The 15291-nt window shown below is 35.1% G+C and overlaps 1 protein-coding gene across 1 annotated transcript in view; it reads right to left on the bottom strand.

Annotated features, from left to right (window-relative positions):
* Cped1 (cadherin like and PC-esterase domain containing 1) overlaps positions 1-15291 on the bottom strand; it is a 263515-nt gene that overhangs the window by 112461 nt on the left and 135763 nt on the right. The window contains exons 15-16 of the mRNA XM_046422379.2: positions 14908-15094; positions 13478-13646 (exon numbers count right to left, since the gene is read on the bottom strand). Of these exons, the coding sequence (XP_046278335.1) occupies positions 13478-13646; positions 14908-15094 (356 nt within the window). The remainder of the gene's footprint in view (positions 1-13477; positions 13647-14907; positions 15095-15291) is intronic.

Genomic DNA, 15291 nt, shown 5'->3' with positions numbered 1-15291 from the left:
CAAGAACTCAGCCTGGCCCAGCATTGTGACTTTTTGAGCGCCGAGCAAAGAACTCGGTCACACTGCCCCTGGATTCCTGAGTTATCAAATTTGTGAACCAGTAATTGTTTTAAGCTTCAAAGTGGTGAATAGAATCTGTCCCCTCCCATCTTTCCTAAACTTACTTTTCTCTACTTGGGGCAGGAGGAAGAAGAGGAAAAGAGAAATCTCATTTTGGGGGTTCATCACTGTTTGTTGTGGTCATAACTTATGCTTGATATGGATGGGGGTGGCCTCAAATAAACACTGCTGATCAGGCAGTTGCCTGGAGCACTAAGTCTCAGGTTGTTTCTCCAAGAGATTCTGATTTAGACCCTCAGGTGCTCCTTTGTCCCATCCTGGGCCCCTGATCATTCTGAATGCAGAACCCAGCTTCTTCTGCCTTCTACAGATTCCCCTCGGGGATCTGCGACTTGGAGCAGATATTCCTCCAGGTGCTGTAACTTAAGGCTGATCCTGGCTCCTTAGCCTGATGACCCTCAAGAACAGCAATGTCTCAGCAAGCTCTTTCTCCCACTCTGGTAGTTGAAGCCCAATTCATAAGCTCTGGAATTAGGCAGGCATTCAACCAGATAATGGAGCAACTTTCTCTCCCTCTTGAAATCAACTCCAAACATCACAGGTGTCAACCTAAGAAAAGAGAAATACTGGCCCACTCTCTCTTGCCCCAGGGAAGCAAAGAAGAGGTGGTAGCTTTTCTTCATGATCAATATTTTCCAAAGGTCACCCCTCTTATCTCTTTGTCTCCTCGTAGCTCTCTGGCTGCTGAGTATGTCAAAATCTGAGGTTCAGAAGGAGGACATTTTCCTACTGATACATGGAGAATTTGGAAACTTCACATTATTTGGTCAACTTCAAGGACTGGAATGGAACCAACTATTTCGCTACAAAAGTAAAGATGCAATTATTTAACAATTTTTGAAAGGATGTCTTATTCATATGATTGACTTAAAGAATAATAACTTTAAAAAACAGGACATGTCTTTAATTTTGCATTAAATTAAATAAAACATAAATGGTCTGGACAGTATCATTTAATTTTAAAATATTAATCAAGAACTTTTCAGTACTGTCCTAAATAACAGTGATCAAAGACCTAGGTTTCATCCTGGAGAAACGTGTGTGTGTTTGTGTGTGTGTGTGTGTGTGTGTGTGTGTGTGTATGCATAAGCATGAGAGAGTAAAAGAAAGAGATAGAGACTGAGGTAGCAGAGGCACAGAGAGTAAGCTGCATGAACAGTGTTAGTGTTAGAACAAAGATGCCCACAATTATTTCACCATCTTAAACAACACTGAGCTAAGGAAGTGGAATCCATGATGTTTAAAAATAGAATTTGGATGAGGTTGTGAAAACTTCTTTCAGTAAAAATAAGGTAAGTTCATTTTAAAAATACCTTCAAACAAAGCATTTTAAGATTTATAACGTGTTATCTCCAATTCGTTCTTGGTATAATGAATCCATGTACTTCTGTTCTATTTTTTAAAAAAGCATATATATCAAACAAAAACTTTTGACCAAGTCAGAAACCCTCTTTGATCTTTCAAAAGTCAAGATCTCACTAAAAATTGACCAATAACTCTCCATTTGCAGATCTCCAGAGCAGTTTTGGAAAATCTGAGTTTTCCAAATCAGAAGGGTAAATAACATATTTTTTTTCTTTTTTTGAATGTGAAATTTAAAATTTATAACATTTTTATTGTCCTTGATAAAAAGCGAAATCTTTATTCTGTTGGTCTGCAAAAGCAACTTTTGAAGTCCAATGTATTTATCAACATACTCATTAGGGGCATTTTTTTCCCTACAGTTTTGGAGAGAGTTTGAAAACCAATACCAGTATGGTTTAGATATTCATAATTGTTTACACATGTTTCAGTAACAAAATATATTTGGGGGGGTGGCACTTTACTTTTAGGATTTGTACAGCTGGAAATTATTATCATTGTGGTTAAAAATGTTCTAACTGGATAATGGTGTTAAAAAGAATAGAACATTCTGGAATGCTTCCTCCTAACATGGAACACATATCATTTTATTAAATTGAGTTACTTAAGTATAGATTTACTGATGTCTAGCCAGTTACACATGAAGGTGTCTAAAGAAATAGGTTCTTAGAAGAAACAGAGCATAGAAAATGTGACTTAATATTATTAATAATATTGGGCTGGGGATGTGGCTCAAGCGGTAGTGCGCTCGCCTGGTATGCGTGCGGCCCGGGTTCGATCCTCAGCACCACATACAAACAAAGATGTTGGGTCTGCCGAAAACTAAAAAATAAATATTAAAATTCTCTCTCCCTCTCTTTTAAAAAAAATAATATTAATAATTTAGAGACTAGATAGTTAATGTTTCATGTACTGCAGTGACAGCTTCTAATTAAATCTTTAGGAAATAGGACATCCTTTCCAATCATGATATAGTGTATCCAATACCTTGGAGAAATGTAAAAATTCTGGTCATATTTGCTTCTCAAAAAAAAAAAAAAAGATGATTAATAAGGGATTCTGTGGCTCCCAGAACCTGTTTCTTCTAAGCAGCTACACTATGTTAAGAGCCAAGAGGAAGCAAGGTTCAAAGGAAATTCATCTAATATTTGTGCTCTGGTTATGAAAGGGGTGAGGGCTTGTCCACTGGCGGCATGTGGCCAGTTGGCAGGAGGGCGGTGTGCCAGAACAAGGGGTTACTGTGATCACAGATGGACTTAGCACGGGAAGGAGGATGCCAGAGTCCCAGGCAGTGCAGGCTATTTTGGGGACTTTACAATAATTGTTAGTTTTTCATACAGTTCCAATATTGACATAGAGAAATACATTTATTTAGTTCTTAACAAAAATGCAAGCCTATAAACAGTACCCAAACTTGATGCAATAATTATCTCTTGTGTGTTGTTGTTATAACCTAATAATGTGCCTCTTATTTGTTGATCAGCTACTGAAGATCTTTGGATTATCAAAGTAGGTCTTATCCTTGAAGACATTACTCAAAGAAGATTATTAAGTAATGTTTTATCATTGCCTGCAAATATACTGCATTCCTTTTATCAAAAACATTTATCATCTGTATATTATATGATATTAAGAATCTGCCACTAAGACTTAACAAATAAGTGCACAGAATATCCAGGTATATATTCTATAGAAGAACTCTTTAATCAAGAAGGAGTAGTCAGCAAATTTGCAATCCATCCTCATTTTATAAATTTAGAATTAATGTTTCTGCATTTGTGACTTTATTAAGGATATGATGCAGGCTCAGCAAACCCAGAAAACATCTATATCTGGATTCAGTAGCTCTTCTAAGTAAGATTTGACTACAAACTGCCAGGAGGCTCAATGCTGGACCCATGAGTTCTCATCTTACTCTGCCACTGACCAGCAATGAATTGGCAAATTATTATGAATGGACTATGTCAAGTCATTGAGATTTACTTATACGCAGGATAAGGTGTTATACATCACTGATTCCCCGAGCTCAAAAGTTTAGTGTGACATTGGATCAAAGATTCAAACAGCCTATGACAGCACTGCTGGCCACAGAGGTACTGGTCAGTCCTATAGCTAAGAGAGATATGCCCACTACTGGATTCCCTTCTCTGTACCCATCTGTCCATTAACAGTTTTGGCCATACTCATCCTCCATGCATAAGCCCTGCAGGGCTCTGGCATGCTTTCCCCCTTTCTCATACCCCACCATACTGTTTATATTAACATATAATAACCTAACCTCATATGTAAATTTTCTTCAATAGAAAAATAATCAACAACAAGTTTCAAACACTAACCTTCAAATTAATTTTTTGGGCCAAGGCCCTTTGCAAAACATTTATTTATTCTAGCAATCTTGTTTTTTAATGTCATGTAGTAGCCAGGAGAATAACTTCTAAATAGCAGAGTTCAAAATCGGGCTACATGGGTTCAAAATGGGCTCTGCTCCCTACAAGCTATGTGACTTTGGCAAGTTCTCTCTGCCTGTGTTTCTCTCTCTGTGAAATGAAAAGTATTAAACTATTAAACACTTTATTTAAGTAAATAATTGACTTAATAAATAGAATGCAATTAGAATAGGACCTAGCATATAATAAGTCCTAAGTAAATATTAAATTTTGCATTGTAAATGTTCTTTAAGGAGACAAATCTCTAATCTGTGAAGATACATTAACATTTTGGAAATAACTGAAAATTATTCAGAACAAATTCTGATTTTAAAAAAATAGGGAAGAGTTGAGCAGTTTTGGTTGAGATTATGATGTGAATATATAGAATGAGACTTATTTTCTCATTGAGCTTATTATTATGTATGAATAAGTTTATAGACTTTTGAAATGACAGCTTTCAAAATAATCATACTTTTTTAGAGTTTATATATAAAATAAATTCAAATTACATTAAGACATTCCTTGTGCCTGACAAAATACAGACTAACACCTTTACCCTTTGTTACTTCTTTATATAGATGGCACAGAGGACATTGACCTCCTCACCCATGGTGGAGTCTATCAGGTATTATGGTTTTAGAAAAGAAATTCTTCTGTTATTTTTTCTGATTCTCAAATTCTTAGTCTCTCAGCTGAGATTGCTAATAAGATGATATATAAAATTAACCATGCAAATGTCAAGGTTCAAAGATATGTTCAAGGCAAAACTTGAGCTCAGTTCTGGTGTTTGTTTATTTGTTTTAATAATTTTACTGTGCAATTTAGATACCTTATTCTACAAAGATAGCTTATTCTACAAAGCCCTTCATATTTTTACATCTAATTAACTCTAAATTTTTATATAAATAAGTTGAAAATTTCCGATACGTTTGCTAGACTTCAGTAGGGGGAAAAAAGATCTATGTTCTAAACTTTATCTTTGTACCAATCTGAATATATATTTTATTTCTCTATCTTACTCAAAATGTATACTTAGATTTATGAGCTCTTTCCATTTCCAGGCAGTGTTCCAAGATCTTCTCAATATTAACTCAATTTTTCCTGTAAACCCCTCTCTAGGGTCAATCTTATTCCTGTCCCCATATGACTGATAAGAAGCTTGCCCAAGGTTTCCAACAAAGGAGTTGTGACTCAAATTCAGAAAGCACAAATAGTATTTTGATCCAAGTATCTGAGGGAGATTGTTTTACTTCTTACACCTTTAGCCTTTGAAACCCAGGTCTCTTAACTTCACCAGGAATTTAGTTTTAAAATATCATTTCAGGTCAAGAATCCCACGTGCCACATTTCTTTGCTAAATCATTACATCTAGAAGACTTTCCTCAAGCATGGAGACTACGCAGACAATTGAGTGTGTCCGTGCCACACTGCTGGAGAAGGATGCCTGGCAAGTGGGAGGGCAAACGGGGAGAAAGCCTGCTCTACTCTGAAGGGAGAAGAGTTTTAAACTGTCTTTTTTTAGAGAAGGAAAAACCAAGGGGCAGGGGGAGTTGGAAATTAGCAGGATTTTCAAAAGAAGTTAAGTATGTCAGGCAGTAAATGTCCGATTTGTCTTCAGAGAACAGGTCAAGCCAGCCTGTAGTTCTGTGGTTGTGGTGGCTGAAGCCATCTGTGAGGAATCTCCACTCCCTGTTCTTGTCCCTACAACACAAGCCGATGGAAGGAAATGTCACAGTCAAATGCATCTGGAAACTTTCTCAGCATTACCTAATGGAAACACTGGGCCAAGCTTTCTTTGAACACAAAGCAATTTGTTATAGTCTGCTGAAAGAAAGAATACCGGTATCTTTGACTAATGACAATATAAATAGGTTATTAACTTTCCCTGTGTGTTCAGGAGTACCATTACTTACATCTCATAACCAACTTTCTGAGCCATGAGGGGAAAGCAATGATTAGGTAGCTCCTTATACTTGTTGATTTCTAAGGCAAATACCACATGTGGTGGCATTTTGCTTTAAGAAATACAACAATTGCTGATTTACTGGGCTAATAGAGAGCATTGAAAGAAAAATATAATTCCAAAATGTCATATTTTATGTAGAACTGATGTCTTTTTTTTATTAGAACCATGAAGGAAACAATGTATGCAAATGCTTACTTAGTACATTTCCTAGAGCAAAGTAAGTGTTCAATACATTGAAATATCATCATGCATATTTACGCAAGAAATGACGTGTATCCTACAGAGAGCCCAACTTTGTTGTTTAAGTTGTCTTTTGAAAAATCAATCCTATTCTGGAGTTGGTTTAGTTGTGGGAAGAGAACATAAAAATGCCTAAGCCAGCACCCTACATCTTACCATGCTCATCCTTCTGGTGTGTACCTTTGCTAGAGTTCATCTGGACTTTAGAAATGAAAAAAAAAAAAAAAAACTATGGAGATGAGAGATAAAAGAGCTAGGGGCCCTTTGAAGGAGTTAAAGCCCATTTAAAAAGTGGGTATTAGGACTTGAAGTAATCAGAGAATCCCCTTGTCTACTTCTCTTGGGGCCAGTCTCCTTCAAAGTTTCAAATGTCACAGTTGAAATCTAGCTGCTTTGACAGAACATAAAAAAACAAGCAAATAAGAACCAAAAAAGGAACTCTAATAGTTCTTTTCTATTTCTCTGTCCAGTTCAGTAATCAGAAGACTAATTCTTGGAATTCCAAAGTATAAACTTTATCGCAAAAATGAGGAAATACAACAGAAGTTTACACTCAGAAAAACTTCTCCAGATGCTGTCAGAAGCTGGGAAGACCCAATATCTCCACTTTGTGTTGGCTCTGCTGCATCAATGATAGTAAAAGTTTGCCTCTTCTAGTGAAGGAAGCAGATGTGGGTTGGAGAAACATGCAGAACAGATGTGCTGAGCAAAAGTTTTTATTTAAATAGTAACTTATCTGACCATAAGTTACATTAACTCATGAGGTGAGTGTTTAACATCACTCTTTCACCAACACAGAAAGATCATTTATATAAACACTGAAATAGATCATGAATTTAAGAACATACCCCTTCCATCTTCGCTTGCTTTTTAAGAAAACAAAGTGCCAAAGATTCTCCTGCCTTGAATGTATGTAAATGCTTCCTGGCCACTGGGAAGGCCTATTGGTTTAGAACGCCTTGTGTGCACACTGCTCATAGAATAACATCTCACTGCCCTTGGTGCTATGTGGTCTTTTGAAGAAAGCTGGTCAAGGATCACTCAGTCCATGAAGGCAGAACCTGCAGTAATTGCAGAGGCTAAGACAAGGGCACTTAGCAAAACTTGAAAGAATGCATATACACCTCTAATACCAGCAGCTCAGGAGGCCGAGGCAGGAGGATTGCAAGTTCAAAGCCAGCCTCAGTCACTTAGCAAGGCCCTAAATAACTTAGCAATACCTTGACTGAAAATAACCAATAAAAAGGGCTGGGGATGTGGCTCAGTGGTTAAAAATCCCTGGGTTCAAACTCTGGTACCAAAATAAATACAGACAGACAGTCAGCCTGGGGCACTGATAATGAAATACACATTAGAACCTTTGGACTGAAGTAAAAGAGTATGCCTGCTGCCCTATGAGGCACAGTAGGCACAGAGTCTACGGTAGATAGACCCTTTAGGGGGTCCATGAAGATGTAAGAATTTCTGAGCATGTTTAAATAGGAGAGACTAATCTAAGATGTTTGGTAGATTGGTTGCATTAAATGAATTTTTAATTTGAGGTATTTTCCACATAAGAAGGTTTAACAGGATGCAACCCCAAGTACTTCGGGAGCATCTGTGCTCAAATCCCACTTTTGCCACTAATTAAATAAGGTCACACAGAAAATTTGGACCAATTTCTAACCTTTCTAAAGCTTTAGTTTCTCCACATGTTAAAAAAAAGTGAGGAAATTTTAAAAAAATCACTCATGTTCAGGGTTGTAATAAACATTGGGTAAGACAGGAAGGTAAAGTGCTTATGCTAACCTGGCACATAACAGAAGTTCTAGCAATGCTGGGTTCTACTACTGCCTCTGCTGCTGCTTGTGGTCTTGAATGCCCTTAAGACTCACAGTGTGTTTCAAAGAACAAAGTGCATCAAAGCTACTTAATAAACTGTTGCGGGTTGACAACATTTCACTATGATACAGATTCTACTGGTGAAAAATTAAATCACATTCTTCTGATAAATTGAAATAGGTAAGGTAACTAAAAACTACTAAAATGAGTATGTAATGGATATTACAACTTTGGAAGACTAATAAGCTTTTATTAAATAATTATTGATAAATGTACTTCTTTTCACTTATCATGAATATTTTCTCAGGTAATAGGTAACTATCACTTGGAGCTATTTTATAATAGCTCTCTGTGGTCTTAAAACAGAACAAAAATAAATGAAAGAATTATAAAGTGTTTCCATATAGTATAATTGGAGACATTCACACATCATTTAATAACTCCATGTATAAATGGCTTTTTAAAAAATAAAGCAGCAGAACACCAGCTTTAAATGTATAACTCAATATTGGAAAAATCTTTTTTTAAAAAAATACTAGTTTTCTCTTCCCTTAATATTTTCCCTTTGTGAACTATAATCCTTTTTAAGATGAAAATTGGTTCTAGCAAAAGATCCATGAAGCATAGTCTTCTAGGCTTTTGCTATATAACTTTCCTGTAGATTTTATTTATGGCTCTATTTTGGCACAAGACTTTGGGGGCACAATGTATATGAGACCATCGATCATGTGTACAAGTTAACTTCTGTAGATGTTATATTGTTATCCATGTTAAATGTTTTTGATTTGAAAAGGGGTATTAAAATAAATAGCTTTCCATATGTATTTTAATTTCCTTAGAACATAAATATTTTTACTAATTCCTAAACATGATGCTTTTCCAGCTACAATAACAGTTTATTTATTACTTTCTAAATCTTTCTTCCTAACAGCAAACATTAGACTATTTATGCATAAATCAAAATGAAAAAACAGTCTAGGTGTATTATATGATGCTTTTATATTTTATTAAGAACATGTTTTCTATAATTGAATGCATATTTGTGATTGTAATAATTGAGTTAGACAGAAAAGATGGCAGATTAGTGAATACAATAAAGAGCTGTCTGAATAATACAACCAATTAGAAATGATTAAAAACAAAAGGATGGAAAAAATAAGAATGGTTCTTTAAAATACAACATTAAAGGATTGCTTTTAAATTAGTTCTACTTCTAGAATATGCATAAGAGAGTGTGAAAGCAGCATCTCTTACTGGTCTAAATCAATGATTCTCATTTGGAGTTGGCCTTACCTCTCTTAGGGAACACTAGTAGAAAGCATGTCACAATTTGGGTAAAAGGTGTGCTAATGGAATTTAATGGATAGAGATCTATTAGGATGCTATTAAATATCTTAAATGTATAGGATAGCTTCTGAAACAAAGAATTATTCTGATCCAAAATGTCAACAGTCCTGAAGTTGATATATCCTGCTCCCAATATAGCTATTTGTATCAGTCACATAAATTATCTTTTTCCCCCTTAACCACAATAACTACACTAAGAGTTGCCTCTGAGGCTACCATATACAATTTCCCCAAAGGCATAATAACAATTGGAATATAGGCATTAAATAAATTCAAATATTCATTATGGTTAAGTAGATACTTACCAATGTTTGAAAATATAAATGATACAATAATGCCTAACAAATTACTTAATTTATTTAATTATTCACTGAAATGTCACGGTAATTCTTTTTTAATTGAGTGGTATGAAAAGCATACCAAAAGATGAACAGAGAAAAGTAAGACAATGAATGGTAATTCATACCATTCAACTAAAAAAGAATTACCATTCATTGTCTTACTTTTCTCTGTTCATCTTTTGGTGAAATGATGAAGTAAATAGTCAAAGCCCAAAAGGTAAGAGAATGGAGGAAGGAGAAATTAGGAGGCTCCATTAACAAGTTGAATTCTCCTTTTTTGCTTAGTTGAAAATGGATTGCTTTTTGTGTTTGCTATGCTTTGAATGTCCCCCAAAATTTATGTGTTGAAACTTAATCCTCATTACAGTAGTATTGAGAAGTAGGTCTTTTTCAGGTATGATTAAGTCATGAGGGCACACTGCTCAATGAATTAGTCCCTTATCAGAGGGCTGGATGGAGCTAGCTTAGGTCCATTTTCTGCTTTTTATCTCTTTCCCCATGTATGGACATGGCACATTTTCTTTTTGCCCTTTGTGGTCCTCCCACAGTGTAATGACATATCAAGAAAACCTTTGCCAGACACCAAATGCCTTCATTTGACAGACACAAAATGCCTTTAGACTTCCCAGCCTCTAGAACTATGAGAAATAAATTTCTATTTTTTATAAATTAACCAATCTCAGGCACTTGGTTATAGCAGCACAAATGAACTAAGATAATGTTTATTTAAATTTTAATAGTGGAGTCATTAGACCAAAATCTAATTTTAAATGTCAGGAGAAATTCTAATTTCCCCTTCCCCAATAAATATGATTAAAATTGAATTTATCTCCTTTTAAGTTTGCATGTATAGATTTGAGTTATTCAAATAGAATGGCCTACAATTTAATTTGCACTACTCAACCTTGGACTTCAGCTTTAATAATACGGTGAAGGCACTATGGCTGTTGACAGAAAAAAACAGGAAGGTTTGAAAAAATAAATTTTTTTAGGTCTCATAATGTATATCTTCTTTGCTATTAATTCTCAAATATCTAAAAAGAGTAGAAATTTTATTTCTTTGTATTGGAATCTTTGTCATGCTATCAGCTTGCAGTGGAACCTAAAGACCCTAAAAGGATTAAACATGAAAGAAATAAAGGGAAGGCCTCCAGTCTAGAAGGTTAGCCAAGAGCCTCTGGTGAGAAACTTTTTCTTCTGCTATTGATATCTCCAAATTCATGAGGCCGGTTAAGCTTGGTTAAGTGTCTAAAGAAATCTGTATTATTCCTATCTCATTTTTTGGCTCACCCATTGGAAGGTTCTAAAAGAAAGGCTAAACGATACTAGTGCTTATTACACACTTTTGCCTGTTATAAAATATAGTACTTATTATAGAACCACATATAAACTTTAAATTAAGACCTTATGGAAGGGATTATAAGAAATGACTAAAATACTTTTCTATGATCTTCTGTAGGATTCATCCCACAAGAATTTTCTAATATATTTCTCCACATTATAGTAAAAAATTCCTAATATAATCTATTCTCTAAGATAATTGTATAGTAATTAACTTGTTTCTAATCAATATAATATTTGAGGAGGGAATATAAAAGTACATATTTCCCACTGGATTTTTATTATTTTATTGAGGTAAAGTTTATATATGCAAATCTATCTAATATATATGCATATATTTTATATTTGCATAATTTGTATACAGTAAAATGAACAAATCTTAAGTGTACAATTTATATATATACATGATATGTAATGATATACATATATGTGCATGTGTGTGTGTAAAAAAACCTGGTTATATAAGTCACCACCACCCAAATCAAGATGTCAGACATTTATCCAAAAACTTCCCTCATACTAAGAGCTACACATACCTTCTAGATAACCACTATTCTGATTTTCATCATTATAGATAAGTTTTTTCCTATTCTTAAGCTTCCTATAACTGAAATATGGTATGTCTTCATATAGCTGGCTTCTTTTCATCAATATAAGATTTTGAAAATTCTTCCATGGTGTATGTGTCAGTAATGTCTTACCAGATTTATCTCCTTTCTTTGGAATTGTTTATAGCTTTTAGCTGTCATGAATAAAACTGATATGAAGATTTGGGGGCATATATATTTTGATGGCCATGCAACTTTATTTATCTTGGGTTGAGAGCTAGATTATAAACCCTATAACTCTATGAGAGATGTATAGGGTTAGCTCTAGTAGATACAACCCAATTTTTCCAGTCATCAAATAACTTATATTCTCATCAATAGTGTAGAAAAGAAAAACTGCTCTACCAAAAAAGGGAAGAATATTTAGTATGGAAATAAAATTATGTACATACAAACATATGCATACACAAAATGTCCCTTGCCTAGGTGTTTGTTAATTTTTTAGCATTTTTGGTGTGGCTTTATTACTTGTTTTCCAATTCAGAAAATAGTGAGATTAAAAAAAAAAGCAGATTGGAAAGTGGAAAACTAGGGGCAACAAATTTTGATTTTTTTCTCCAAACTTTAACCCAATGTTTCCTCAAAAAAAAAAAAACAAGCATTGGTATCTATCCCATTAAGATGATATCAAATCAATGTGGAAATGAAGTATATACATATTCTCCTGTTGAAGGACCACTGCTTAAATTAGCATATTAACAGTTCAGAAAAGTTCTATAGTCAAAGAAAATAATTAACTTTGTTTAATCCATTACTATATGAACCTATTGATCATGGGATACCTACTCCTTTTTTTCCCCCAAGTATACCTATTTATAGCTTTCAAAATAAGATTTTTGTCTTTCTTTAGACCATTCTCTAGATCAATGTGAAATTCCCTTCAATTTAGTGATAATTTACTAATTAGAGATATTTGTTTCCTTGAAAAATGTGTCTCAAGGATAAGTTCCCTTCTGAGACAGTGTTAGCTTTGGGGAATAGTTGATGATGCTGACGGGTCAGGAGCAGGATATTCATATCTAGCCACTAAATAAAAATGCAAATGATCGTGGAATCTGTACCAGCCACAGAGGCCTGGTTGGACCTATTTCTCTTTAACTAATCCTCTGTACTTCAAGTTCCTAGTGGCACTCACACCCTTTTGACAATACAATAGTATTTGCAGTTATGCTTTTTGAGTAGATTAGTAGATACATGATGAAAGTACCAATTACTACTTCCCTGGAATCGACTGTATAGAAGACATACGGTAGAGAAGACATAATGGTAGAAATTGTTAAAAAAAAAAAAAAAGCAGAGAACAAAGCCACCAAACAGAAACATATCTCAGAGTAGCTGTCATCTTCTTCCATAATTAACAAGGCTACATAATATTTTGTGTTGCTCAAAGGAGAAACTCCAACCTTGAGAAATTATTAAGATATGAGAAATATATCTCTCCCAAGAAAATCTAATTTCATTTATTCAGTATCCTTTCTGTTAAAAAAAAAAAAGTTCCCATAAGTTTTCCTCTCATTCTTTAAAATAAATTCCACTGAATCTAGTTTAAATTTTCAAAAGTCGATCCAGGGACAAATCCAAGAAAAACAGCACGATTTAATGAGGAAACATGAAACCAATTTCACAGCTAAGCGCCAGTATTCAGAACTTTTTTTAAAAAACAGAAACCATGATAAACCCACTGAGGACAATGAGGGCAGAGAATAGTCGCCACACTAAAAAGAAAACTGCTCATAATGAGGTGTCTCAGCTACCTGCCTGGGACTTGTACTCTTTTACAGAGACCACAGTTTACGTTTAAGAGTATATGATATCTTGTAACAGTTTTCGTTTGGCATTTTTCACCTGGGTTAAAAAAATTATTCCCAATTCAACTCCTGTGCAAATGTAAAACTTATTTACCTGCACAAAACCACACGCTGTGAAGTCCTCAAAGAAGGGCAGGCTTGGGCGGTCTTCTCTATAGACGGTGAGTTTGTATGTGACCAGAGTCTCACCCTCTGCTGGAGACTCATCCACCACAAGCATGGAGATTTTGTTCATTCCTAAGCCAAGAGGGTAGTTGGCAAAGCTGCAGATAAAGGGTAGAGACAGACAGAATAGATATGAATAGATATGAATAGGGGACATTTATTCAAGCCAAACGGATTCAGACATCAATATTTATTAAATGCCTACTATGTGCATTAAAACCAGGCAAGGCCTATACAATCTTATAAGAAACCTCATATATGAAAAAAAAATAAGATTTGTTTTATCATACTCTTCTGTTCCACCTTGCAGAGCAAGTCATGCCTTCCATTAACTAAAGGGAAGGAAACGGATGCTATTAATTATCTCATTTATACATTAATACATTATCTCATTTAGTACTCACAATAACTGTATATAGAAACTGTGATGATCCCTATTTAGAATATAAGACCATTACATACAAATGGTAAGCACATTGTCCAAAATTATATGATAGAGCCAGGGGTGTGACCTAGATGGGTCTTTTTTTTTTTTTTTTTTGGTACCAGGGATTGAACCCAGAGGGACTCAACCACTGAGCCGCATCCCCAGTTCTTTTTATTTTTTGTTTTGCGACAGGGTTTTGCTAAATTGCTCAGTGTCTCACCAAATTGCTGAGGCTGGCCTTGAACTTGCAATCCTCCCATCTCAGCCTCAGGAGTCTCTGGGATTATAGGCATTCACCACCATGCTTGGCCCTCTGTTCCTTCTATTAGACTCTCTTGACTACCAGGAATGCTAAGAACTTTTCTTTCCCAACAGCCTGGAACTATGAGTGTTTTCCTTGCTACACAGCATGTAATAAGAGTCTGTTTTCTGTTCAAAATTATAGACAAAAGTGTTGGTGACTTTCAAAAGCATGGATAGAAAAAATATCCCTGTGAGACCAGGTTAGTGGGTACTATGTTCACAAATCGTCACTAACATGTTTAAGCAATGAACCCCAGTTATCTAATAACTTGAAGTGTTGGCTTGGGGTAGAAAGACGTTGCTGTTCAGTAGGATTCTCTCCAACAACTCGAAAGCATCAAGACAACAAATAGAATTTTCCTTAATGATTCCTCATTGGTTTCCTACAACAAGATTCTTCCTTGTTATAACATTGTCACGAATATTATTTACAAAGAATGTTAATAGATGAGTAGCACTTCTGTGTTCTCTGTGAGCACATAATGCCTGAAAAGGGGAAAGATTTCACACCCTGGAAATCTCTCCAAATGATCAGTGGCTTCGCTTTCCTTAACCACTTTTAAAGGGTACATTGAATGTCCGTTTTTTCAGAGAGCTGTCCCAACCCAGCCCAGTGAGTATCCCCATACCTCGGCCCTGCCCGCTCATACAGGTGCACTGTGCACTGACACTTAGACGTCACTGCCCCAATTGTCACCGTTACCACATCAAATGGGACTTCGGAATAATAATCTTTGATCCTTGGGTTAAAGTCAGGATTTAGTTCCAACTGTGGATGTGTGAAGATCTCCTTGATATGACATAGTGTTTCTTTATCTGTTAAAACAAGAACAACAAAAAAATAAATCTGTGAAATGGATAGAATATTTTAAATCGTGTATTTTTAATGTTTTTTTTTTTTTTTTTTTTTTTTTTCTTCTAATTCCTTTGAACAATTTCGGTGATCACAACTGACTGTCCATTTGGCACCCTGGTTATAATTGATTTGTGGCTTCAGCTACATTTCCTGGTTT

The sequence above is a fragment of the Marmota monax genome, unplaced genomic scaffold (genome assembly GCF_021218885.2).
Source record: "Marmota monax isolate L192 unplaced genomic scaffold, Marmota_monax_Labrador192_F-V1.1 WCK01_AAM20220418_F8-fsc00027, whole genome shotgun sequence".
Taxonomy (NCBI): Eukaryota; Metazoa; Chordata; class Mammalia; order Rodentia; family Sciuridae; genus Marmota; species Marmota monax.
This window is presented reverse-complemented; position numbering and strand designations above follow the sequence as displayed.